The sequence below is a fragment of the Mauremys reevesii genome, linkage group 10 (genome assembly GCF_016161935.1).
Source record: "Mauremys reevesii isolate NIE-2019 linkage group 10, ASM1616193v1, whole genome shotgun sequence".
NCBI lineage: Eukaryota > Metazoa > Chordata > Testudines > Geoemydidae > Mauremys > Mauremys reevesii.
Genome location: NC_052632.1, coordinates 41,307,940 through 41,335,791, shown reverse-complemented (window position 1 = coordinate 41,335,791; position 27,852 = coordinate 41,307,940). Strand labels below are relative to the sequence as shown.

The window sequence follows — 27,852 nt, the reverse complement described above, 5'->3', positions numbered from 1 at the left end:
TCCTTTCTGACTGCCCCCCCGACCCTTGCCCCCATTCAATCCCTTTGTTCCCTGCCCTCTGATTGCTCCAACACTAGTCCACCCCCCTCAACTCCCCTGCCCTCTTCCAACACCCCCTCCCTACTCCCCTTACCTTGCTGCCTGGAGATGGGGGCCCAGCTGGGCTGGGGCTGGAGCTGAGCCGCGCCGCTGGGCCGGACCCGGACCCGGACCCCGGGGCAGCAGGAGCCGAGCCCCCGCCGCGCCCCGCCCGGACCCCGCCGCGCCGCCCGGACCCCGGGGCGGCAGGAGCCCAGCCCCCACCGCGCGCCGCCCGGACCCCGGGGCGGCAGGAGCCCAGCCCCCGCCGCACCGCCCGGACCCCGGGACGGCAGGAGCCCCGCCGCGCCGTGCCGCCCGGCCGGACCCGGACCCGGAGCAGGAGCCCAGCCAGACCTCCTTCCCCGGCCCAGCTTACCTGCCTGCCTGTTCAGGCTTCCCACGAACATCTGATTCGCGGGAAGCAGGGGCGGGGGAGGACAAAGGGGCGGAGCAGGAGAGGAGGGGGAAGTGAGCTTGGGCCAGAGCTTTTGTTAAATTTAGCAGCCCTTATAGAACTGCTGGAAAAACCGGTTCTAAAAGGGCTGCTAAATTTAACCACCAGATCGCGCGAACTGGTGCGAACCGGCTCAAGCTCACCACTGCCTACACCCTGTATCATCACATACACTTGTGCAAAATGGATGTAAAACACTATCCGCTCAGAATGGTTGGGCTTCACATGCACCTTGCACAAGTGACTGTGCAAGGTTCTAGGCTGGGCGAATCGGGCCCACATTTTGGTGGAAATCTGCACAGCACAGTGGAGCGACATTGATTTACACCAGGGTGTGATGTGGTTTGGTTTGTTTAGGGAGTGTTTCTTGGGCTCTGTGGAAATGTTTGTCCTTGTGACTCCTGTAGATGCTGCTGCCTTAGAGCTGTTTGGTGCCTGTGTGATGCCATGAAAGGCTGGCCACGTTTCAGCCTGGCTAACACGTACCCTGCAAATGAGCAAGGAACCATCCGTGGCGCAAAAACCTATTTATGCCCTGAGTGCTCTAAGTGGGGCAATGTGGTCTAGATGAAATTACTGTAAAGTGGGTGCACAACTGATTGACAAACTTCCCTCAAAGCGTAGTGATCAATGGTTCGCTGTCAAAGTGGAGGATGTGTCTAGTGGGGTCGCTCAGGCGAGTCTGTCCTGGGTCCAGTACTAGTCAATATAACAAAGTGGAGATTATGCTTATGAAATTTATGGGAAGGCACCATAGTAGCATGGGATGGAAGCACTTTGGAGAAAAAGGTTAGAATTCAAAAGGACCTGGACAAATTGGAGCATTGATCTGAAATCAACGAGATGAAATTCAATAAAGACAAGTTGAAAGTACTACACTTAGGAAGGAAAAATCAAATTCACAACTACAAAATTAGAAATAACTGGCTAGGCAGCAGTACTGCTGGAAAGGATCTGGGAGTTGTATTGGATTACAAACTGAATATGAGCCAATATTGTGATGCAATTGTGGAAAAGGCTAAGATAATTCTGGGGTGTATTAACATCAATGTCATATGTAAGACATGGGAGGTAATTGTCCCATTCTGCTCAGCACTGGTGAAGCCTCAGCTGGACTATGTTGTCCAGTTCTAAGTGCCACACTTTAAGAAAAATGTGGCCAAATTGGTGAGCACCCAAAGGAGTCAGCAGAAAAATGCTTAAAGGCTTAGAAAAACCAGACCTATCACAAAAGGTTAAAAATACCCTGGGCATGTTTAGTCTCGAGAGAAGACGATTGTGGGAAAAAACCTAATAAGTCATCAAACATGCTAAGGCAGCTCTAAAGACTAGGATGATCAATTGCTCTCCACGTCCAGAGAAGGTAGGACGAGAAGTAATGGGCTTAATCTGCAGCAAGGGAGATTTATATTAGATATTAGGAAAAGCTTTCTAACTCTAAGGGAGGTTGTGGAATCTCCGTCATTGGCAGTTTTTAAGATCAGGTCAGACAAACCTCTGTCAGGGATGTTCTAGGCTGACTTGGGCCTGCCTGTGTGCAGGGGGCTGGACCAGATGACTTCGCCATGTCCCTTCCAGCCCAACATTTCTAGTGCTCCTAGGAGCATGTCCATGATGTGCTGAAAGGGGATCAGAGAGTGTGTGAGGCTTCTGGTCATTCCCTTTGATTGGGTAGGAAGAGCTGGTGGGTGGGATTCCCAGGAGCCCTGTGGCCTAGCCCCTGGATTTACAAAGGGACTTAGGCACCTATCTCCAACAGCCAGGCGCCCTGACATTCACAGCACCCCCACTCAGCTGCCATCTGGGGCATGTGCAGAGGCCCTTACATCCTGACACTGCCCTGCTACCCAGAGCTCTGGCTCACCAGTGGAATTCTCAAAGCAGGTGTTCTTCTGCCCCACACTTACTGGTTCGGGCTCCTCACAAAAGAGAGCTGGTGTCGAACAGACTGGGAATTTTGGAAGCTGGCTTGGCTGCATGTATGTCAGTCTACCCAGTAGCTGGGGCACTCACCTGGCATGTGGGCAGGCCAGATTTGAATCCCTGCTCTGCCTGATTTGAAGTGAGGACTTGAACCCATGTGAGTGCCCTAACCACCAGCCCATGGGCTGTAATGGACGTGTGCGCCCCTCTCTGGTTCTTTCTGAGAAAGGGCTGACCTGGCTTCGGTTTCTAACTGCAGAGAGGGGTCATGGGGGAGAATCCCGGGCAAAGGGCGGGGCCTCCCTCCAGCCTGTCATTCAGGCACCTAAGTACACTATGGATCTGGCCCTGCAGCCTCACCCCTTTCCCCTGCATGTCACTCCTGAGCAACTCCCCACTCACTGTCTGAGAATCCCTGTCTTAGGAGCCTAACCCTCCTTGTGTGTTATCTGGGGAGCCTGAGCACCTAACTCAGGCCCAGCAGATCCCCAGCAGTTAGGTGTCGCAGGGCCGAGTCCAAGTCCCTTTTGTGAATCTAGCCTGAAGTGCCTGGGGAAAGGCCCTGGGGTTTGTGCTCCTTGGTCCCTTAGGCACTTACGTTTTTGATGTTGATTTCATTTCCCTGAGGACGATGGACACAGTAATCTGGTAGCCATACTCAGTAATACTTCCTCTGTATGTGCATGTGTGTGTGTGTGTGTGGGGGGGGGGGGGTTCTAGCATTTGTGGGCTAAATATTGTGTGTGTTACAGTAGCACCTACAGGCTCCCTAAGATCAGGCCCCGCAGTGATAGCTGCTCTCCATACACATGGTTAGAGCTAGTCTCTGCCCTGGGGAATTTACAATCTAATTAGCCAACAAACAAAGGCAGACTTGTTACCCCATTTTACAGCTTGAGGCCCAGAGAGACTCCATGATGCCGATCCCTGTTCTCCTGCATGCCAGACACTGCCTTAACCAGAAGTTGTCCCTGCCCACACATGGCTGGCGTGACAATAGAGCCTGTGAAGCAGAGTCGGTGCTGGCTCTGGCCTGCAGCGGGGAGGGCGGGGGGAAGAAACCATGCTGCACTCACCTCAGATGAAAAAATGCCGCCCATCTGTGAAAACAAAAACAGAGCTCAGGATGAAACTGGGAGGGGAGGGTGAGACAGAGCAGGGGACATATGGCACTGCAGGGGATAGAAGGGCAAGGACACTGCTGTGGCTCCTGGCTGGAAGGTGGCTTTGTAACCAACCACCTACACTTGAGCTAGCTCTGTCCTGAACACTGGGCGGCATCTGCTCCTGCTCCCATTCCCCCAGCATCTGAGCCTCTCCCTGACCCACCTGGAGTCACCTCCCACCCCTGAAAGGCAGCGCAGCACCCTCACAACATTCCCACAGGGGAGCTGAGGCACAGAGATGAAGTGCCTCGCCCCAGGTCACACAGGGACAGCCACAATTGACCCCAGCTCGCTGCACCCACAGCCAAAAGGAACAAGGAGCTGGCTCCACAGATGAACCTGCATCCCTATCTCCCAATAGCTGCCCCAGATCCTGCTAGGCAGCTATGTCAAGAGGTGCTGGACTATTGCACAGCGTGAGGAGTGCGTGGATCATAGATGCTATGGGCAGATGCTCAGCCCTGCTATGCTCGCTTTGTTCCCATCAGGCACGTTCCTCCCCCTCAGTTAAATTGTGTCTGTGCAATGTGGCGTATCATCTTATTTAATTATGGGATTTCTTCTTGTGGTTAATTCATATTTACTCAGTGTGTGACGGCATGAACGGTACATGGCTCTGGCATTCGGGAAAGCTGTTCAAATGCCGAACCGCTCCCTTGGCGCCTGGACCATGGCCCTGGCCCCTGCTCCGTGCCAAGGCTCTGCCTCCATTCGGCCTCCTCCCCCAACGCGCCACCCACACTCCACCCCAGGCCCGCCCATGCTTGGGTCCCTCCCTTGCTGCTCTCTTAGTCATTCCACCCCTCCCGCCCCCAAGACCAGGGCCATCCCTTGAGGGTGGGGGTGTGGTGCTAGTCTGGGGGGGGAGGTTGGGGGGCAAGGGGGCACCACCCCCCAGCACTCACCAGCTGCAGAGCTCTGGGGAGTGGGGGCAGGGCTGGGGGCGGAGGAGGGGTGGGGGCCCTGGGGAAGAGGCGGAGCAGGGGCTGGAGCAGCACGCAGCTGCGCAGGCACCAGGAAATTTGGTGCCCCACATTTCCTGGTGCCTATGCGGCTGCATACTTTGTGTATGGGTAAGGACGGCCCTGCCCAAGACCCTCTGCTGGGTCCCTCCCCCCCTGCCCCCGACGCCTGCCATGTCCCTCCTATGCACCACTTCTCCTCCCCCAACGGCCCCCTGCCTGTCATTCCACCCTTTCCTCCTCGAGAACCCCACCGCATAGCTCCCCTCCTCCACCCCCACTGCCTGCTGAACCCCTCCTCTCCTCCACCCTCCCTCCCACAAAGGCCCCCCTGCCTGCCTGTCGCTTGCTGGAGCGCGGCAGCATGGCGCGCCTTCTGGGAGCTGCGTTGTGCGGCCCCTGACCCTATGCCCTGGCTGGAGCAGGACAAGCCTCAGGCCCCGCTCCGCAGTGTGAGCTCGAGGGCCGGATCCAGCCCACGGGGCATAGTTTGCCCACCCCTGTGTTAGTGCATCTGGCTGCAAATCAGTGCAGACTGGACGGTGCAAGGAGGGGAGAACGAACACACACACACACACACACGCACGCACGCACGCAGCAATATGAGCCAAAGTCAGATAGTTGTTAATGGGAAAAGGTTAACGCCATCTGGATTTCCTGTGCTGATCGGCAGTTAACAAATCTGGTACCAGTCCTGCCACAGAACCGCCAAGGTACGTGCATAGTGACGCTGCACTGTTAGAAAAAGGAACCGAACAGAACAAGTAACGCGTTACCTTGTTTCAACCTGCAACTGAGTGGGTGCTCTGACCTGAGAGCCTGTCACGCTGATCTGGCTAGAAGCTTCTAGCTGCTGCATGAGGAAGTGATTAGCGGAAATGGAACACTAGCCTTTTCCTGTAACTCTCTGCCCCAGATTATAATAAATAATCATTCAGCTGCACCCAGGTTTTTCCCCAGAAACAGCAAATAAACTAGTGCCTCAGGGGCAGCACCAGAGGCCATCTGGGCTCAGTAAAGTTCCCCTGGGGGACATGGGGTTTAGCCAGCTGATTTAGCTTAGTTATGGCTGCTGTGTGTCCTTGGAGCAGCTGGCACGTGTCTGTGAACCTGACTCATTATATACTGCCCCCCCCCCGTGGCCCCCCTGTGAGTCTGTACACCTGGGGGCAAACTCAGGTAGGGATATGTGTAGCCCATTTGCTACAAGGGCTGACGATGGATCCCACTCACCAGCTTCAGGGATCTGATGTGCAGCCATCACATCTCCGCTTTCCTTGGTCTTGTCATCAAGCTCTCTCGCTCCTCGCACATTGTCTGGGGAGCCTGTAGATGCTACTGTGACACACAATGAATGTTGGCTTTTGTCCCAAGGAACTGGCTCAAACCTTTCTCGGGGCCCAACCCAAACCCCCATATTTACTAGCATTCAAAAATACCGCAGGGAAAATAGCCCCAGCCCTGAGTCAGCCCCCAGACAGGGGAACGTTCCCATCACCCACCCAGCTCCAGTGATGCAAGAGCACTAAAGCCAGAAGTAGCTCTTAACTGGGCTATTGAGGCCCTGGAGCTGGGAAACAACCTTGTCCCTCCTCAGTCTGTGGTGCTGGGCAAGGAATTCTTATGCTGGGGACATAAAGTGATGGATGAGTGACCTGCATGGGGAGAGAGAGACAGAGATGGGCAGGGAAGATGGGGCCCACACGGGATTGCCCAGAGAGGGGGAGGGGACAGGGACTGCGTGGGATCACCTGGGGAGGGGGGAGGGGACATGGACCCTGTGGGATCGCAAGGGGAGGGGACAGGGACCGCACAGGATTGCCCAACAAGGAGGAGGATGTGGAATGGAAGGAGGACCACACTGGAGCACACAGTGAGGCAGTGCAGACGCAGAGGGACAGGGAGCAGGTGGCATCCCTGTGACTTTCCCAGAATACCCAGGGTGGCAGGCACCTCGCTACCACTTGTCCTTAGCATGAGGAGCCTTGTCTGTGCCTGTCAACCCCGCTGGCCATGGCTAACACAAGCCCTGCCATCTTGGCCTCACGGACCCAGTTGTCACTCTGCAGTTAGCGATAGGCACGCTTCAACCCCCCAAGCCTTCTCAGGAACGTCCCGCCCCTGAGCTACTGGACACTTGCTGCAGTCACCAGTCAGCAGCTTCCAAAGAAGCAGTGAGCCTGTGGTTTACCAGTTCCAACTCAGCTCCCAACTCCATTTAACTCACGGCACTTCAAGGATACTGTTATTTAACAAAGCCCAGAGATTCATGTAATAGTACGTAGATATGCTGGCAACAAATGGTTACATCCAACATAAAATCATAACACCCATCCTAGAGCCTAGACTTGCTTAGCAAGTTACCTTTTTGGCTGATAAGATAGTTCTCACCCAAAAAATCCTTCTCACAGCACTGTACTGCCAAGCTGGCTGGGACCCTCCTTTCAGAAGACATGCACACTGGCAGCTTGGCTTCTAGGTGAAAGATCTCCCTTCCTCCCCAAGCTATACCAGTTCCTTCCATTGCTGTCAATCATAAGCAAGCAAACCCCTGCTGAGTGTTTTTTTCATGTAGCTTTTCTCTCTTGGACATTTTGCAATCTTTTGCCTGGCACCTGGCTCGGTCTGCAAATGGGCACAGAGCATGAGGCAGACAACACACAGCTAGCCAGACAGGGAGCTAGGCATCCCTTGCCTCCCACTAGGGGCTCTTGATGTCACCAAAGAGACCCATGACCAGTGTCATGCCCCCCATCATAGGGTCTCAGACATGCCCTGGGCGCTCTAGCTGGATCTCAACCCTGCGAAAGAAACACCTGATGTCACCCCAGGGGAACCTGATTGGGCCCAGATGGCCTCCAGTACTGCCCTTGACACCCTAGTTTATTTGCTGTGTCTGGGGGAGGTAGTTACAGGCAAAGGCTAATCTAGTTATTGGATGATGCTCTGGTTGCTCTAACTACTTCCTTGTGCAGTAGCTAGATGTGTCTTGCCAGATCAGAGCTATGGGCTCTCCAGTCACACCACCCACCCAGCTGACTTCGTAGAGCTTGAAACAAGACAATGCTTTATTTTCTGTTCCTTTCTCTAACTGCACAGTGTCACCACACCTGTACCATGGTGGTTTGTGACAAAGATGGTACAAGACCTGTTAACTGCAGATCAGCGCAGCAAGTCCGGATAAGAGCATACACATAAGAACAGCCATACTGGGTCAGCCCACAGTCCATCTTGCCTGACATCCCAGCTCTGACTGCTGGGATTTTCCAGTGCATCCCTGGGGTGTCCTGTCTACCCCAATAAGGTTCAGGAGTCGACACTTTAACTGAAAGCACCTTTATTAGTCCAAAGGCTGATCAGTACTTGTTCATTGTAAAACTGATATAAGTGGGATCAGAATCAGACACAGAGGGCTTTGGGCTCTTTCATAACGATAAGTATAAATGTCTGACTGTTATAATACAAACCCTCTATGAAACATCCCCACTTACATGCTTGGAAAATTGGGCCTAATCTAGATATGGGTGGATCTGAAAGGGACAAACACATGGAAGGGCAACAGCAGAGTTAGGGAAACCCAGCCCTTCCTCCAGTCCATTAAGGTGGAAAAATGGGAGTAGACATGTCCAAGCCATACAGTACAGTAGATAGAAGGCCACAAGAAAAATGACACTGAACAAACTCCAAGGCATCTACTGCCGAACCTCTGCCTGAATGGAAAAAATATAGTGGCTCAACTTAGCTCCAAAGGAAATGAGATAAATGAAGTTATCTCATTTAGGGTGGGATTTTCAAAAAGCACCTAAGTGACCAATAAAAGTCAGTGAGATTTGTGCTCCTAAATTACAAAGGTGATTTTGAAAATTCCCCCCAAGACAATTAAGTCATGGTAACCAGCCTCTCTGAACTCTAAAACCAGAGATTCACCCTACACAAGAGGTGGTAGATCAACAAGCTATTTAATGTTCTGAAGTGTGTAGTCTATGTTAATAAAAGTTAGGGTTTACCAAGCTTAACACATACATACAGTCTCAATGAAAGAGGTTTTCCCAGAATAAATAAATACAATGGAAGTCCTGAAAGGGTGAGAAGAAAAGATAAAAATGTTGAGGGTGTGATAAGATTTATGAAACACAGGTCCAGTTTTAACCTCTGCTGCCATCTTCAGTGCTAACTATGTCCACCAGAGGGAGCCAAAGTACAATAAAAAATGGTTACCTACCTTTTCCTAACTGTTGTTCTTTGAGATGTGTTGTTCACGTCTATTACACATTAGGTGTGCACTCGCCACGTGCACGGACGTTGGAAACTTTTCCCCTTAGCGGCTCCCGTCAGGCTGGCAGGGGAGCCCTCGCCAGAGCGGAGCCTCATGCTGGTGCATATATATACCCCTGCCGACCTGACCCTCCCTCAGTTCCTTCTTGCCAGTGACTCCAACAGAGGGGAAGGAGGGTGGGAAGTGTAATGGACGTGAACAACACATCTCGAAGAACAACAGTTACAAAAAGGTAGGTAACCGTTTTTCTTCTTCGAGTGATTGTTCACGTCCATTACACATTAGGTGACTCACAAGCTTACCATAGGAGGCGGGTAGAAGTCATGGAACAATTGATTGAAGCACAGCCCTGCCAACTGCCTCGTCCTCTCTGGCCTGTTGATGGACTGCGTGGTGGGCTGTGAATGTGTGCACCGACGACCAGGTGGCTGCTCTACAGATCTCCTGGAGCGGAACGTGTGCCAGGAAAGCTGTCGAGGATGCTTGAGCCCTAGTCGAGTGGGCCGTGATTGCCGGGGCTGGCACCTTGGCGAGCTCATAGCACGCACGGATGAATCCACAATCCACGATGAAATCCGTTGCGCAGAGACTGGAAGCCCTTTCATTCTCTCCGCATGGTGATGAACAACTGCGTTGACTTGCAGAAAGGTCTAGTTTGCTCCAGATAGAACGCCATGGCGCTACAGACATCTAGAGTATGTGGGCTACGGTGACTCGGCTCCATGTGTGGTCTGGGAAAGAACACTGGCAAACAAATGTCCTGTCCCATATGAAATTGCGAAATTACTTTAGGGAGGAATTTAGGGTGTGGCCTAAGTTGGACCTTGCCCTTATAAAAAAAAAACTGTATAAGGGGGCTCCCAAGTGAGGGCCCTCAGTTCTGACACCCTCCTTGCAGATGTAATGGCCACCAAAAACGCCACCTGCCAGGAGAGGTGAGTGAAGAGCAAGAGGCTAGGAGCTCGAAAGGGGGTCCCATGAGTTTGGTCAGGACCAGGTTAAAGGTTCCAGGGAGGGACCGGTGGGGGAAGAGTAAGGAAACACCCTCTCCAGTCCCTTAAAGAACCGGACTACCATGGGGTTGGAAAACACCGAATGCCCAGACTCCCCCGGATGGAATGCTGAAATTGCAGCCAGATGCACTCTAATTGAGGAGGGGGCGAGACCTTTATTTTTGAGGTGCAGTAGGTATTCCAGTATGACTGGAACAGAGGCCTGTAGAGGCTGTATGTGCTTTGGTTCGCACCAGCAGGAGAACCTCTTCCACTTAGTGAGGTATGTCGCCTTAGTGGAAGGCTTCCTACTACCAAGAATTTGTCCCATCTGAAGGGAGCACTGATTCTCCATAGCGTTCAACCACAGAGAGTTTCCACGCCATTAGATGTAGTGATAGCAGGTTCGGGTGGAGCAGGCACCCACGGTCCTGCATGATGAGATCTCGGTGCAGGGGCAGGACAATCGGGGTGGCCACTGACAGGTCCAGCGAAGTCGTAAACCAATGTTGGTGGGGCCAAGCCAGTGCAATGAGAATCCTCGCCGCTTTGTTCCTGCGAACCTTGAGGAGGACTCTGTGGATGAGCGGAAGTTGTGTAAAGGCGTACTTCAGATTCCCGCTCCAAGGGATCATGAAGACATCTGCAACCGAGCCCGGACTGTGGTTTTGGAAAGAAAAAACTGCGGGCCTTGACTGTTGTCCTTCATGGCAAAGAGGTCCATTTGGGGAAAACCCCACTTCTGGAAGATCGAATGCAGGATATCCGATCTCATCATCCATTCGTGCATTGGCACAACCTGCTGAGGTGGTCCGCCAGCTCATTTCATTCCCCCAGAAGGTATGATGCTACAAGGTGCACTGAGTGGGCTATACAAAAGTCCCATAGGAGAAGGGCCTCTTGGCAGAGGGGAGATGAACGGGCTCTGCCCTGCTTGTTTATATAGAACATGGCGGTGGTGTTCTCTGTCAGAACTGTCATGCTGTTTCCTTCTAAAGTAGCGTGAAAGGTCTGTCAGGCTAGGCAACCGCCCTGAGCTCCTTTACGTTGATGTGGAGCATCATTTCGTACCTGGACGCAAGCCCTGTGTCCGTAGGTCCCCCAAGTGTGCTCCCCAGCTGAGGTCAGAGTGGGCTGCGGTGCAGCCAAGGGGATCCCTTCGCAAACTACCTGCTGACTGAGCCACCAGTGCAGGGAGTCCAATACCTGGGCAGGGACTGTCACTACAAGGTCCAAGGGGTCTCTGCCAGGGCAATACGACTGGGCTAGCCACAACTGCGAAGTCCTGAGACGCAGTCGAGCGTGTTTGACCACATGGGTGCACACCGCCATGTGTCCTACGAGCTGCAGGCAGCATCTGGCCGTGGGGAACCTCAGCATTGAGTCTATGGCATACTGGATGGCCAGAAATCTGGATTCCGGGAGGCTCACTCGTGCCTGTACCAAGTCCAGGACTGCCCCGAAGAACTCCAGCCTCTGTGCGGGTATCAGGGAGGACTTGGGCACATTGACTAGGAGACTTAGCCTGTGGAATACATCCAGTGCCATCGTCACGTGGGAGTGGACCTTCTCCTTGGACCGACCTGTGAGGAGCCAGTCAACTAAGTACGGGTATAATCGTATTTTTCTTTTGCAAAGAAGGGCTGCTACTACTGACGTGCATTTTGTGAACACATGTGGGGCCGTCGCCAGGCCAAAGGGTAGGACCATAAACTGGTAATGGTGCTGATTTATGGTGAACCGCAGGAACCACCGGTGAGTGGGATGAATGGTGGCGTGAAAGTATGCATCTTTCATATCGAGGGCAGCGTACCAATCCCCCGGATCCAGGGATGGGATAATAGAGCCATGGGAGACCATGTGGAAGAGGATCTTGACTAAGAATTTGTTGAGTCCGCGCAGGTCTAAAATGGGTCGAAGACCCCCCTTTGCTTTGGGGATAAGGAAATAACGGGAGTAAAACCCCTTTCCCCTTAGGTCCCGAGGGTGCTCTTCCACATACCCCACCTTGAGGAGCATCTGTACCTGCTCGTGAGAGGGGTCCCTGAAGAGGGACAGGGAGGGGAGGAGGAGAACCGAAGCGTGTATCCCACTTTCACTGTGCATAGGACCCAACAGTCCAATGTTATATGGGACCATGCACGGTAGAAGCGGGACAAGCGGTTCAGGAAACATAGGGAAGAATCCAGTAAGTGGTTCGGTGCACTGTCCTCGAGCGCACCTTCAAAACCCTTGTTTATTGCCAGGTTGCGGCTTGCCCTGGCCCTGGCTAGGCGTGTTGTTCCTCCTACACCTATTGTCTCTGCCTCTCCTACGGTATGGCTCCTGCCTAGGGCAAGGTTAGTATTGCGGCTGGGGCTTGAAGGGTTTCCTCTGCCTAGCTGTGGTGTGCATTCCCAATGACTTAAGGGTTGCCCAGGAGTCTTTAAGGCTATGCCGCCTGGCATCCATTTGCTCCAAGAAGAGGCCGGACCCTTCGAATGGAAGGTCTTGAAGGGTATTTTGGACCCCTGACGGAAGGCCTGAAGCGACCAGGGGCAGCTCTAGCAATTTCGCCGCCCCAAGCACGGCGGCACGCCGCGGGGGGCGCTCTGCCGGTCGCCAGTCCCGCGGCTCCGGTGGACCTCCTGCAGACGTGCCTGCGGATGCTCCTCCAAAGCCGCGGGACCAGCGGACCCTCCGCGCGGGAGGTCCACTGGAGCCGCCTGACACCCTCCAGGCGACTGGCAGAGCGCCCCCCGCGGCATGCTGCCCCAAGCACGCTCTTGGCGTGCTGGGTCCTGAGGCGACTGTTCTGGCTGCAGCATCCGCCGTGTTGAGAGAGGCCTGCAGAGAGGTTTTGGCTACCACCTTCCCTTCATCCACGAGGGCCATGAACTCAGGCTGAGAGCCCTGGGGTAAGGAGTCCTTAAATTTGGAAACTGCTGCCCAGGAATTAAAATTATGTCTATTCAGGATCGCCTGCTGATTCGCAATCCTCAATTGAAGGCCCCCAGAAGAACAGACCTTTCTAGGGTGACCAGATGTCCCAATTTTATAGGGACAGTCCCGATTTTTGGGTTTTTTTCTTATATAGTCTCCTATTATCCCCTACCCTCTGTCCCGATTTTTCACACTTGCTGTCTGGTCACCCTAGACCTTTCTGACGAATAGGTCTAGATGTTTTGCCTCCTTGGCCTTGGGAGCTGGGGCTTGTTGCCCATGTCATTCACATTCGCTGACCGCGGAGATGACCAGTGAACAGGGGGCCATGTGACAGAAGAGGAAGTCATAACCCTTGGAAGGGGCAAAGTATTTCCTCTCTATGCCCTTTGCTGCTGGCGCGCTGGAGGCTGGAGTTTGCCAGACCGTCTTATAGTTTGACTGGATTGTCTTTATAAGCGGGAGCACGATTCTGGAGGGGGCCTCAGGGCTTAAGATGTCCACCATAGGATCCTCCTGCTCTACCGCCTCCTCCTCCTGCAGGCCCAAGTTCTGGGTTATCCTGTGGAGCAGCTCCTGGTGCACCCTGTGGTCGATCGGGGGAGGTCCCGATACCACCGTGCCCGCCACAACTTCGTCCGGGGAGGACAAAGAGGTTAGGGCCTTCTGTGTCTCGTCCTCTAGCCCTTCTTGCACCTCCTCGCATGGCGAGGCTCATCTGGGGCCTGCCTGCCTCACTGCATCTGGGACGGCACCAGGCTCGGTGCCACTTCCACTCTCCTGTGTTCCGGAGAAGCGTCTGGTGGCCTGGAAACCGTGGCCTCCTTAGGTGCAGAAGGGCATCTGTGCGGGGACCGGGACCGATGCCCTGAGTAGCCAGATCTTGAGGCTCTGGAGGGGGCCCTTGCTGCTGGTTGTTGGCCCATGGTGTCCAAAAGGGCCACTGCCCTGGCGGGCCCCATTGTGGGTGCCACGGGGTTTGGGGCTTGCTGCTAGCCAGTGCCCTGCAGGCATAGCTGGAGCAGCCCGAGTCCACCTCGGATTCTGAGGACGCTGACCTTGAAGGCCAGGGCGATGCCGTGGATCAGTGTAGCTGCGGGGCTGGGGAACGGCGCCTCATCGACCAGTACCGGTATTCTCGGGCCCGGGATCGATGGCTTGTGGTCGGGCCCGGGGACTTCGGCCTTGCAATACCTCGGTGCCGGCCCAGCAACGGTGCTGGGGAGTGGTGCACTGGCGAAACCGGTGCCATGTGTTGGCTGGGGTCTAGTGCCCTTGAGGCTCACTGAATCAGGGGCAACTGGGAGTCCACCGAGGCTGAGCTCGACCGGGACTGACGCTGGGAGCGGTGCCAGGATGGTGACCTCGACGGGTGTTCCATTGCCGGTTTGCCTCTAGATGGCAGTCTTGGTGACGGTGCCAGAGGCTTCTCCTTGGCAGGGAGGGGGCTCGTCGTGGACAATTTAATGAGGTCCTTTGCCACCTCAAAGGTGTCCAGTGTGGAGGGCTGTTCTATGAGCTCCCCCAGCCCTTCCTCTGCACTTGAGGCGCTTAGCCCGGGGCTCAGTGGGCTCTTAGGTGTCAGAGCCACCATTGCCAGGATATTTGCTGGGGCAGCAATGCCCTTTTGCGTGCTCGGTTCCCTTGGCTGTGCCGCCTTCTTATGCAGGGAGAGCCCTCGGGTCTTAGGCTGGGCCTTCGACCAGGCCGGTGAGGTCGAACTGTGCCATGGCCTGTCCTGTTGCTTGCAGTGCCCCACCGGTGCCGGATCGCGAACTAATGCTGGGGCACTCCACACCGAGGACGCCGGTGCTGAGGTCGGATGGTCCGAGGCCGAAGGTTGCAGCGCAGCCTCCACGAACAGCTGCTTGAGACAAAAGTCTTTCTCTTTCTTAGTCATCAGCTTAAAGGCCTTACAGATCTTGCAGCGCTCCGTCTGATTTGATTCCCCCAGGCAACGGAGACAGGAGTCGTAGGGATCACTAATAGGCATAGGCTTGCAATACATGGCACAAGCCTTAAAGCCTTGGGCCTACAGCATGCCCCGCAGCCCAGGGCTGGTGTTGGAAGAGCTTCCAAACACCTAGAACAAAGGAAGCTTAACTATCACTATTGAGAAGTGCTAACTACTGCTAACTATTAACTACTGATAACAATGCTAAGGGACACTCTCAGGCCAGAGATGGAGAGCTGTTCCAATGCCGCAACGGAGGGTAAGAAGGAGGGAGGGTCAGGTCGGCAGGGATATATATGTACCAACATGAGGCGCCGCTCTGGCAGGGGCTCCCCTGCCGGCCCCACAGGCACCGCTAAGGAAAAAGTTTCCGATGTCTGTGCACACGGTGCGCACACACCAAATGTGTAATGGACATGAACAATCACTCGAAGAAGAAATAATAGTTACAGGCACTCTGGGTTAGCCTGAGTTATTTTTGAAGGTTTGATAGTGAAAGTGAGGGGCTCCCCATATTCAGTTTGTGTATGTATATAATTTTAACCCCCTCCTTTTACTAAATACAGGAAAGGCAAATTCTGTCCTCAGTTACACACATACACCCCAGTGGAGACTGGCGAGCCACACTAGTGCCATAGGGCAAAATTTGGCCCATTGTATTTAGCAGCAACTCTCCCTTACTGAAAGGAGAATCACTGACAGTGAACTATCCCCTTGACAGGACATAAGAACGGCCATGGTAGGTCAGACCAATGGTCCTTCTAGCTCAGTATCCTGTCTTCTGACAGTGGCCAATGCCAGATGCTACAAAGGGAATGAACAGAACAAGTAATCATCAAGTGATCCATCCTGTCATCCAGTCCCAGCATCTGGAAATCAGCAGTTAAGAGACACCCAGAACATGAGATGGCATTCCTGACCAACTTGGCCAATAGCCATCGATGGACCTATCCTCCAGAATCGTATCTAATTCTTTCTTGAACCCGGTTATACTTTTAGCTTTCACATCATCCCCTGGCAATGAGCTATACAGGTTGATTGTACATAGTGTGAAGTACTTCCTTATGTTTGAAACCTGCTGCTTATTAATTTTATTGCATTACCCCCTGCTTCTTGTGCTATGTGAAGGGATAAACAACACTTCCTTATTCACCTTCTTCACACCATTCGTGATTTTGTAGCTGTCGATCATATCCCCCCAGTCGCCTCTTTTCCAAGCTGAACAGTCCCTGTGTTTTTACTCTCTCCTCAAACGGAAGCTGTTCCATACCCTTAATCATTTTTGTTGCCCTTCTCTTTACCTTTTCTAATATATCATTTTTTGAGTATTCAAGGTGTGGGCATACCATGGATTTATATAGTGGCATTATGATCGTTACTGTCTTATTATTTATCCCTTTCCTAGTGGCTCCTAACATTGTTAGCTTCTTTGACTGCCCCAGCACGTTGAGTGAATGTTTTAAGAGAAATGTCCACAGTGACTCCAAGATCTCTTTCTTGAGAGGTTACAGCTAATTTAGACCCCGATCCTGTCATTTTGTATGTCCAATTGGGATTATGTTTTCCAATGTGCATTACTTTGCATTTATCAACAATGAATTTCATCTGCCATTTTGTTGCCCAGTCACCCATTTATGTGAGATCTCTTTGTAACTCTTCGCAGTCTGCTTTGGACTTAACTATCTTGAGTCATTTTGTATCATCTGCAAATTTTGCCATCTCACTATTTACTCCTTTTTCTAGATCATAGGAGACACCACTATTTACCTCTCTCCATTCTGAAAACTAACCATTTATTTCTACCCTTTGTTTCTTATCTTTTAACCAGTTATAGATCCATGAGAGGACCTTCCCTCTTATCCCATGACTCCTTACTTTGCTTAAGAGCCTTTGGTGAGGGACCTTGTCAAAGACTTTCTGAAAGTCCAAGTACACTATATCCACCGGATCATCCTTGTCCACGTTTGTTTACCCCCTTCAAGAATTCTAATATAGTGGTGAGGCACGATTTCCCTTTACAAAAGCCATATTGACTCTTCCCCAACAAATAATGTTCATCTATGTGTTGCTAATTCTGTTCTTTACTAAAGTTTCAACCAATTTGTCTGGTACTGAATTCATGCTTCCTGGCCTATATTTGCCAGAATCGCCTCTGGAGCCATTTTTAAAAGTTAGCATCACGTTAGCTATCCTCCAGTCATCTGGTACAGAAGCTGATTTAAATGATGGTAACTTATTACTGTTAAATTTATCTATTTGTTCCAAAACCTCCTCTATTGACACCTCATTCTGGGACAGTTCCTCAGATGTATCACCTAACAAGAATGGCTCTGGTGTAGGAATCTCCTTCATCCTCTGCAGACCAATGCAAATAATTCATTTAGCTTCTCTGCAATGGCCTTGTCTTCCTTGAGTGCTCCTTTAGCATCTCAATCATCCAGTGACTCCACTGATAGTTTGGCAGGCTTTCTGCTTCTGATGTACTTTAAAAAAAAATTTGCTGTTAGTTTCTGAGTCTTTTGCTAGTTGCTCTTCAAATTCTTTGGACTGCCTAATTATACTTTTACATTGCTTTTACTAACACCTGCTATACTAACCGTCAGAATCACCCTGGGGAGTATTTTGCATGCAGCCATGTGAGAATAAAATCTCTGCTCAATAAGTCATATTGAAATAAAAGTCTGTTACCCCAAAAATTGCAAACATCTTGCAATTATTTGATGAAAGCTTATAAGTAATTTTAATATAAAATAAATTTTTAAGTAGTTGAAGCTGTTTACAGCAAATGTAACCAGTTGTTAAAATATAATGAGTATCCAAAAAATTATAAGGCACACCCAGTTGTAGTCAATATAATAAGTTAGCCTGGGCCAAAAATAATACAAAGAAATTCAACTCAGAATTCAGTCCTCCAGTTACTGAACTAAAAAAACCTTTAAGTACCATGACAGTGCTATTTAAAGTAACTATTGACCAACACAGAGAGAGAGAACAAGGACATATACAATGCTAAAGATGGGATGTTATTAAACAGGCATACATATATTTAGCAATATATTAGCAAAGCCAAGTTATGTTTTTGATACAAACCATTTAAATGTCATTTATAGTTTTCTTTTCAATTTATTTTTCACATCGGAGAAAATGTCCATTTCATTTTTAACCCAATATACCGAGTAACCTGAAGTACCAGGAATGAAGTCATGTAGTTCCCCAAGGTATTTCTTCATCTCACTAGAAGAGACATAACCTACAAAGTGAAAATGTATATATAAACACCACAGCACACGGCCCAGTCTTTTTTATTGGACTTGCTGGAGTGTGGAATGAATATCCACAAAATTAAAAACACTGTTGATATGGGGTTGGGGAGAATCACAGACACAGTATCACAAACACAGAAATGCCTGGTACTTTATTACGATTTTCAGTGAGATTACATCAAATATTATATAACGTATTGCAGAGAAGAGCACTTTGTTGGGAAATACATACAGCTCTTGAAGCTCTGCCATCATTTCCCCAGGGAAAGCAAGCACAGGGTTGCAAAGGTTATTAAATCATTAATAGTATGCACACAAGATAAAGAAAGGCTTTTTCACTGGTGCAAATTGGCGAGAAAGAACCTTTATACTGGGAGTGATGTCCTTGGACAATCCTTTTCTCTACCCTATCGAATGCACACTAAATGGTTCCTATGCATTAATGTAGTCTTGTTTGAAGAGTACTATGTTAATGCAAGCTAGGACCCTTTTAGTTTGCATCTGCAGCGTTCTGCATCATTGCTGTTCATACCCCCATAGGCCAAACTGTTGGACAATGTAAACACAGGCTTAGTATAGTGTGGGAATGAACTTGTCTACTAGGATAGAAATTCATTTCTGTGCAGCAAAGACAGGACCAAGCCTATCTATCACTTTAGTCCTGCTTAAGCCTTTAAAATAGAATTTAAGTTGCCCATAGGATTGGCCCTCTGCACAGAGGTGAATTTCACAGTAGGTGAATTATACTGAAAATAATTAATACATGAAAAATATTGTAATAGAGCCCCATACTGCACCTACCAGATTCAGGAACCTCTCATAATGATCAACTAAGAAAAGGGGCAGCCCTAACACATCCTCTAGAAGGATACCTAGATAATGTGAACTTTTTCTTATCACCAGCATCTAGTGACACTAGGGTACCAGACAGCAAGTGTGAAAAATCGGGACGGGGGTGGGGGGTAATAGGACCCCATATAAAAAAAAGTCCCAAATATCGGGACTGTCCCTATAAAATCAGGACATCTGGTCACCCTAAGTGACACATACCCTAAAGTGCTCATGAAACTAGATGGAGAATTGGAAGCACAGGTGAGCTCCCAAAGGGTTGAAAAATGGCAAATACAGCATCTATTTTTAGGAGGGGAAAAGGTGGATCCAGGGGCGGCTCTAGGTATTTTGCTGCCCCAAGCACAGCAGGCAGGCTGTCTTCGGTGGCTTGCCTGCAGGAGGTCCCCAGTCCTGCGGATTGGGCGGCACGCCTGCGGGAGGTCCGCCGAAGCCGTGGGACCAGCGGACCCGCCGCAGGCATGCCGCCGAAGGCAACCTGCCTGCCACCCTCGCGGCGACCAGCAGAGCACCCCCCGTGGCTTGCCGCCCCAGGCACGTGCTTGGCGTGCTGGTGCCTGGAGCCACCCCTGGCAACGTTTGGGAAGTGGTCGGCAACCTTTGGGAAGTGGTGTGCCAAGTCTTCATTAATTTAAGATTTTGCGTGCCAGACCAGCAGGGCGGGCAGCAGATGGAATACCAGCCCGGCAGCGGACTGAGCTGCTCAGCCCGCTGCCAGTCTGGGGTTCCGTCCGCCGGTCCCTGCCAGCCATCTGCCAGCCCAGGTTCTGTCCATCCAAGCCGGCAGCGGGCTGAGTGAGTCCGGCGGTCGGGACCCCAGCTGGCAGCAGCATGCCACTAAAAATCAGCCCACGTGCTGCCTTTGGCACGCGTGCCGCAGGTTGCCAATCTCTGTACTAGACAGTCATTTTAACTTTGATGCAACATCTGATAAACTGCTAGAAATGTTAATACAGCATCACTTTTGATACTTGCAAACACCTAGAGAAATTAAAGTGATAAATAGGGGACAACCTGGATTCATCAAAAACAAATATCAAATCAATTTCAGTGAAAACTATACCCTTTGTTGAACCCAACTGTTAGAAAGTTCACATGGTGAAAAGGACATATCACTAGGAATAGATGCAGAATTGCATGAATATTGATTGTATACAATTTGCACAGAAAAGACACACTGCGTGATTTTCTGTCTGCATTATAAAGAAATCAAGCAAGAACAGGGCATAGAATAGGCCAATCCTCATCAGTATCACCCATAATATTGTCAAGTATCAGAGGGGTAGCCATGTTAGTCTGGATCTGTAAAAGCAGCAAAGAGTCCTGTGGCACCTTATAGACTAACAGACGTATTGGAGCATGAGCTTTTGTGGGTGAATAAGGTGCCACAGGACTCTTTACTACCCATAATATTATTTGCATTTGTTCCATTTGGCAGAAAGTTCATCCATATTAATCTTTACCTGTCACCATGTTGTTCACTGGATAATCCTGAAGTGGACAAAATGCAAGTTTCCCTCCCACTGGTGTTTTTGATACTCTTTTTTCTTTACTGCTGTAGGGGGAAAAAGTGTTATTTTTGCTTCTTTCGTTTACTTTTTAAAGATTGCTTTCAGGAATGGCTGTGTTACTGGATTCAGCTATTTGTGGGAATTTCAAATTTTCCCTTCCCTGCCAATCTATAGTCAAGGCTAAGGACCTAAATTCCACAGCAAGAGGTCCTCATTTCTGAAGAAGTCCAGTGTGGCAAGATTGAAATTCTGCAGCAACTTCTGCTAAATTCACAAATGAAGGTTTTTATTGAATTAAATATGGAAATAATGGGTACAGAATCCATTGTCTTATTTATTCTGATATCACGTTCATTTTATTTCAGTCTGGCCTTCCATCTTCAATTTTCATTACACCGCAGATTTTTCTATTGAACATATAACCACAGTGCAGAAGTTGACAGGAGAGGAAGTTGAAGGTTTTGGCAAGTAGGCAGGGCACAGCTGGGAACAAGTGGAATACAGTTTGGGATCCTGGGATAAATACATTAGTTGGATGTTTCTGCTAAAATGATCAACAGCAAAATAATTACGGTTGAGATTTACACTGTAATCATTAGGATTCAGAGTTATCAATCGATATGTTATACCAGGTGTGGCCAAACTGCAGCTCACGAGCCACATGTGGCTCTTTTACAGCTAAAGTGCGGCTCGTGGAGCCCCCCTTTCTCCACCTACCAGACTGGGAGGGGGAGTTATGGGCTTCTACTTTGCGGTGGGGTGGTGGGGCTAGAGGCTTCAGCCCCGCAGGAGGTGCCTGCCATGGCTCAGAGCTTCAGCCCAGCTCTTGCTGAAGCCCTGAGCACCGGCAGGCACCTCCCACAGGGCTGAAGGCCCAAGCCCCACCACTCTGCCACAGGGCAGAAGCCCCAAACAGGTGCACCCAGCTCTCGAACTTCTGAAGATTATCGTATGCTGCTCGGAAGATCAGTAAGTTCGGCCACCCTTGTGTTATACGCTCATGTGCCTAAACATCAAGACCTAAGCAACCCTAACATGGAAATAAAGAAAATACCTTCCATCCAGGTCTTTTTTGCCCTTTATTCTTTGCTCATCCTCTTTTATGCTAGTCTTTATTTCAACTGGTGATAATTCATCAAGCTGTAGATGTCAACATACATTTTGATTAAAATTGTGCATACAGCCCCTTCAGACTTGATAAGGAAGCAAAGGAAAGTTCCTCTGATAACTATCATTTTCAATTTTCTGACACTCCATGATAGGCAGTATCAAATGCAAATTTAACAAGAGGGCAATATGCCCCAGTGTGTACGTGCGCGTGCGTACACACACACACACAAAACAAACTTTAAAAATCGCACAAACACCAATATTGAAGTGGGAACAAAACAGTCTAACCTTGCCCTGCAGAGTGGATTGGGGCTCACCTCAAGGGGGAAATAATCACACAGCTGTGTGATTCCTTTACTGTAACTGCCATCTACAGCCCTTACTTCGTATCTAGAATTTACTTTGGGACTATTATCAAGTCCAGTCCCATTTATCTCAGCTGCAGACACAAGACAGTGAAAGGTCCTTCAGCTGAGCTAAGCTTTCCCCCCCGCCCCTTCAGGTTTAAAAATTTTATTAAGATGATGTTAAGAAAAAAGGATTTTAACACGAAAATCAAACTTTGCACTATAAGGCAGCTTGTGTTGATCATGTTGTCCAGAAATCTTAGCCTCTGGCAGGAGGAGATTCTTGCATAGCAATAACTTGCCTGGGGAGCAAGAGATCTGAACCCAAATTTTTGGCATAGTAGTACAAAGGACTACCATTAAGCCACCCAACCCAGCCAGCAGTAACCAGAGAAAGCACAAAAGCTTTGTAACCTGCTTCTGTGGGTTGAGTGCTTTATATAATTGTTGGCTTTTCTCAATCCATTTCATTATTGTTAAGAATATGGACATTGTTTTGTGGTGATGGTAGTGAATTCCTCTGCCACTCCATTTTCTGCAAGTTCTGAATGGTTGCTTCCTGGACACTGCTGCAGTAGAAGGGGGATATACAATAGGCCAAAGGCAGTAGTAGACATCTTGATTATCACAATTCAGTCCAAAAAACCCTCAAAACATTTGATCCACTGTTTGACTTGAAGCCCTGGGATGAAATCCTGCCTCCACTGAAGTCAGGCAAAGTTTTGCCATTGATTTCAATGGGACAGGATTTCACCCTTGATGTGCATTTAGTACAACCTTACCTGTTCCTTCAGAGAATCATTCATCTGCTCCCATATAAAACTACCAAGTTTTTTTCTAATTTCTGTAGTGAATAAAAATAAACTAATGTCAAAAGTATTACACAGTGGTATCTCTCCAGCAAAAATCAGTCAGCTAGCAGAGAGGATTTTTAACCAAGTGTGAAACAAAACTGTAATAACCGCTGATTGGTACCTAGGTCAGGATCTCTAGCAGTGGTTACACACAGACTCCTTTGCCCCCACACAGTAAACAGCAAAACAGGCCTCCCACTCCTGGCTAGACTTGCAGAAACTCTGCCCCATGCCAATGCAATCTGTCCCCTCCTTTGGATCAGTCCACCCTGTCCGTGCTCTGAGGCTGATGTGCGGTATGAGCTCAAAATAATGGGTCCTGTCGCATGGCTCAGCTGTTCTGTCAGGTCCAGGCTGAGCACTTATAAGAGTCCCCTTTTACAAGCAGCTGCCTCCCCTCCAAACAGCTCCCTTTCTCCCACAGCTCAGGGTTCCTGCTCCCTGCTTCTTCCTTTTTCCTCTCTGAATCTTCCCAGGTTGGTCCCACACCTGCTCATTCACTCAAACCCTCCCGGGGTCTCTCTTTTTTTCCCTTTTTCACGGCAAAGCAGACTTGACTGGCTAGTCCATAGCCATCACCAACCATAATTCCTAAATACCTAGGGATTTATATTCTCCCCTTAATTGATTAGATGACTTCTACATATGGAGGCAGCCTTTCTTATTGCCATAAGGCTTGATATCGAGTCTGAAAAAATGACTGCTGCTGCTGGGTGCATACTCCAGATCCAGTTTAACACTAGCATTATCGCCACTAGTTCGGCTGTCATGACAGCTACACAATCAGTTTTCTTTTAGACATATTAATTCCTAATTTTGATACACAATATGCCATTCCTATTCTTCCTGTTTTTAATCTTTTGGACTCCCAATGGTCAGAGTTAATTCTGTGTCCGTGTTTTGGAGTGGCTCTCTGCTCTGCCTGCCAGGTTTGTGAAGAGTAGCAGGAAGGAGAGAAAAAGGGGGGGTTGGAATGGCATTCCCTCCCCCCTCAACCAATCAGGTTTGTGGAGTGGGGGGGGAAGAGAGGAGAGAGAAATGAGGAGAAAGGAAGGGAAGAGCTTTTTGCATAGTGCCACATCAACTGTTAAGATACTGCAGGATCCCAAACTCATAGGTGACTCCAATCCACTCATTTGCTAGGAAACAAACAGCCAAACATATTAGCAAAGCAGTACCTGTGTAATGGCACATGCCCTGACTGGGGGCACCTCATGGAGCAGTAGCATTTGCTCCTCCATGGGCACGATCTCACTCGCACTGCCAACCTAGACCTGCACCTAGTAGAGGGGTAAGCACCACCAGCAGCAGTAGATTCAGATCTACCTGCACTGCAGAACTGTGGATGCCTCCAGTCCTGGGACACTCCCTATGCCCCTTCTCCCCCAGTACACCCAGACTGAGGTCACTGTAATTTGACCGCGTATGTTCAACATCACCAACAGTCTCGGTTTTAAAACAATGAGTAAACTGTATGGTAAATGCTCTATATTTTTCCTAACCTTCTTGTACACAGGCAGGGGGAAGGATGAAGTGACCCAAAGCCACTGTCTGTTTCATTTCAGAGCTGGCACTTGCATTTGCAGAGAGATAACAAGAATGAAAAACTGTAGCTTTACCCTCTATATAATCTAGACTCTCGTGTATTCTAGAAGGAAAAAAAAACAGAAAAAGCTTTTATAAAAAAGAAATGTGAAAATAACAAATCATAATTATTTGAATGATCAATTTAACCCTAGAGTGTACCAAGGCTGGACACAGTAAATCTTACAGTGACTAAGGAGTTTAAAGGGGTTGTGAGCTCTTTAGTGCAGAGACTGTCTTTTTGTTCTGTTTGCGTACGGTGCCTAACACAATGGGATCCTAGTCTGCACTGGGGTTGCTATGCACTATGGTAAGTCAGATAATAAATAAGAATAAGAATACTGTTGTGCAATTGACCTACTTTAAATTGTTTCAGTTGTTGTAAATATTAATATTTCAAAAGTTAATATAAAGCTTTCACAACAAATATAGAGCAGGGTGGCCAACCTGAGTCTTAGGAGTCAGAATTTACTCATGTACCTTGTCAAAGAGCCACAGTAATACGTCAGCAGCCCCCCATTACCTCCGCCCCACCCACCCACCAGCAGCCCCACCAATCAGCACCTTCCCCTCTCTCCCGGCACCTCCCGATCACCTGTTTTGTGGCAAGCAGGAAGCTCTAGGGGAAGTGGGGAGAGGAGCGACGGCCCGACAGGCTCAGGGGAGGGGGCAGAAAGGGGTGGAGTGGGAGCAGGGCCAGCGGTTGAGCAATGAGCCCCCCCACCCGGCACATTGGAAAGTTGGCACCTGTAGCTCCAGCCCGGGGGTCGGTGCCTATATAAGGAGCCACATATTAACTTCTGAAGAGCTGCATGTGGCTCTGGAGCCATAGGTAGGCCACCCGATATAGAGCATGTTTTACATCCAAAATCATTGATTAAATATATAGTGCATGGAAACTAATATTACAGATACATTTTTATTTTGAAACAAATTATATGAAAAGCATTTTCTCTTTCACTATCTGTCACATCCTGACTTCAGGGCTGTGCATTTTTCCTGACAGTAGATGCAAGCGGAACTGCATATAACTACGCCAGACAGGTAATAATTGGCATAGTTCTGTCAGAGGGTTACAGTGTTATCAGCTGTCGTGGGAAAAACAAATCCTGAGCTCATAACTTGACTGGTAAATGCCTGCAAAGGTGTAGGGATAGTTATGAAACGAAAGAATTAAAGTTAGCTTGAGTTTGGTAAAGAAAACAATATATTTGCTTTATGGTGTGCGGCTAGTAAGGAAAAGGCCCCAATCAGCAAGAAAAAAAAGCCACATCAGCCTCACCAACCCACTGAAGCAAGGAGCAGAGCCCATAGATCAAAATTTGCTACTCTGGTCTGGCCAGGGGTGGGGCTGGCTGAGGGGGAGACAGTGTCCAGCAGCCTGCAGGAGCACTCCTGCCAGCAGGGGGCAGGCGAGTGCCTCAGAGGGGGTAGGGGGCAAGAGTGGGGGTCTCCAGGCAGGTTTGTGGGGGTGGGTAGAGCACATTGGGAACTAGGGGTTTGCAGGGGTGCTGCAGTACCCCCAGGTTTTAGATGGGGCTCAGCTCCTGGCCCCAGACCTCGGGATCCTGGCTGCTGGCCCACACCAGTTGCTCTGCTCCTGGCTGGGGGTCTTGGATGCCTGGCCCCACTTGGCAGGGTCCCGGGGTCCAGGTTGCAGGGTCCAGCTGCTGGCCACACATGGTGGGTCCCCGGGTCCAGCTGCTGGGCCCTGTGCCCAGGGTTTAGCTCCTGGCCCCGCTCTGTGGAAGGGTCTCTGGGCGGGCGGGGGCTGGGCATAGGGGAGTTTTTGGACAGGTGGCACCGTGGTTCTCAACCTGCAGGCCATAATGATAAATAGGTTGAGAACCACTGATCTCTACAAATATTCACTTCATGATTGAGGATCTTTTACAGTCTTGCTTCATTTTAAGCTTTGCAGCTCTCCTTTAAAAAAAAACCCACTCTCAAGCCCTCTTCTGTTTTCTGTATTTCCTTTCCTTTCCTTTGTTTGTAATAACTTATCAGACTGAAAGTTAATTTTTTTTCCCTAGCGATTTGGCTGTTTTCCATTTGGCAAGTATTGATTTTTTTTCTCCCACCTTGCTTATAAAGACTGAATTTTCTAGGTCTCTTGTTTTGATTACGTTCTTATACCTCAGTGAAGAAGTCAGCAACACTCTGGGATTTGAGGTTGTTAGCTAACTGCTACAAAACCAGCTGAGAGAGCATAACAGCAGAAAACATGTCATTTAACTGTAGAATTAATGCTGGTTTGGAAAACTAAACTACCTTCCTTTTTTGCATTTAAGTTTTTATTAACAAAGGCCAGGTCTACACACACATTTTGTATCAGCATAACTATTTTGATTAGGGGAGTGACATATATTTTTAAACCAAAATAGCCATACAAGTACAACCCCTACTATGAATGCAGTTATACTGATATATAGGTGCCTTCTACTGGTATAGCTTTTCCCCCCTACCTTATAGGAATAAGCTTTGCCGTAGAAGCACCTTTAAGTTATGTCACTTTAGCTGTACTAGTTAAAGCTGTACAACTTTTGCTTATAGGGAAGGCCAAAGTGGTTTGCTATGAGACTTACACATTTTGTCTAAGACATCTTATCTACAATTTATTGTGGTTGTCATTTTCAGAAATGCTCAGCATTAGCCTAACACTGCCCCCTTTGAAGTAATTCAATGGGAATAGAGTCGGGCACATCTAAAAATTCCATCTATGTTTTTAACTTACTGCCATGAAATATTGAGATGGTTATTTAACACAATTGTTAATGTTAATAATGTTTGTATTGCATTATATTTTGTATATAATTAATTGTGCTGCTGAAAAACTCAAAGAGATTAGATGTATGCAATTTATAATATATACACTCAGAGCTCTAACAGATGCAGGATGCACAATATTTCCAAAACTATGGTAAGGGAATTCTCATAATCCATTAAAAGACACAGGAAAAGGAAGGAGAATTGTGTTAGCTGAAAGCACTTTCAGAGAAGCAGGGGAGAGGTGATTAGGATCAGCGCATATCCAAAAAACACACCACAGATAAGAACACAGCCAAACAGCTACAAGAGTCAAACCTATAAAGTGTACCTCTGTGTATCAGGGTGTGAAGCATCACTGCTGAACATGTAATCAGCACCATGATGAGTTGAAATCACTCCTCCTTCAGCCACTGCAGAAAAATGGGCACATTGAGCACATAGGGCACTCTTGGTTTAGGATTATTACTCCCAGTATGTTCAGAACACCTTTCTATTTGTGGAGGTCAGTATTTCCAGTCCTAAGGAACAAAATATGAACTTCTCCTTTTTACCTGACAGTTCACCCCCGTCACAGATTTTTAGATTTGAAGGCCAGAGGGATCGTTATTATCATCTAGTTTGACCTCCTGCATAACACAGGCCAGAGAACTTCACACAGTTATTCCTGCATCAATCCTACTCAACTTAATGCAATCCTATTACAATTTATCTTCTCTATTGTTCGGCCATTTGAAATGTTTAGAAAATCTCCAAAATGCAATATTTTGAGTTCTCAAACTATTTAAAAAATGTATTTGGAGACCTTCAAGGCCTAAGGACCAAAGCATATTTTCCT

General features: G+C 49.1%; 1 protein-coding gene across 4 annotated transcripts in view; it reads right to left on the bottom strand.

Moving 5' to 3' along the window:
- The window catches only part of TERB2 (telomere repeat binding bouquet formation protein 2), a 40,970-nt gene that overhangs the window by 516 nt on the left and 12,602 nt on the right, over positions 1–27,852 (bottom strand). Inside the window, exons 2-9 of one of the 4 annotated variants that reach the window (XM_039490865.1) lie at positions 27,346–27,427; positions 24,167–24,312; positions 22,593–22,654; positions 21,408–21,493; positions 20,306–20,397; positions 17,821–17,980; positions 5,820–5,924; positions 3,535–3,558 (exon numbers count right to left, since the gene is read on the bottom strand). In XM_039490865.1, coding sequence (XP_039346799.1) covers positions 17,835–17,980; positions 20,306–20,397; positions 21,408–21,493; positions 22,593–22,654; positions 24,167–24,312; positions 27,346–27,427 — 614 coding nt within the window. In that variant the 3' untranslated portion in view covers positions 3,535–3,558; positions 5,820–5,924; positions 17,821–17,834. The remainder of the gene's footprint in view (positions 1–3,534; positions 3,559–5,819; positions 5,925–17,820; positions 17,981–20,305; positions 20,398–21,407; positions 21,494–22,592; positions 22,655–24,166; positions 24,313–27,345; positions 27,428–27,852) is intronic. The other 3 variants (XM_039490866.1, XM_039490867.1, XM_039490868.1) reach the window with 3 other exon arrangements.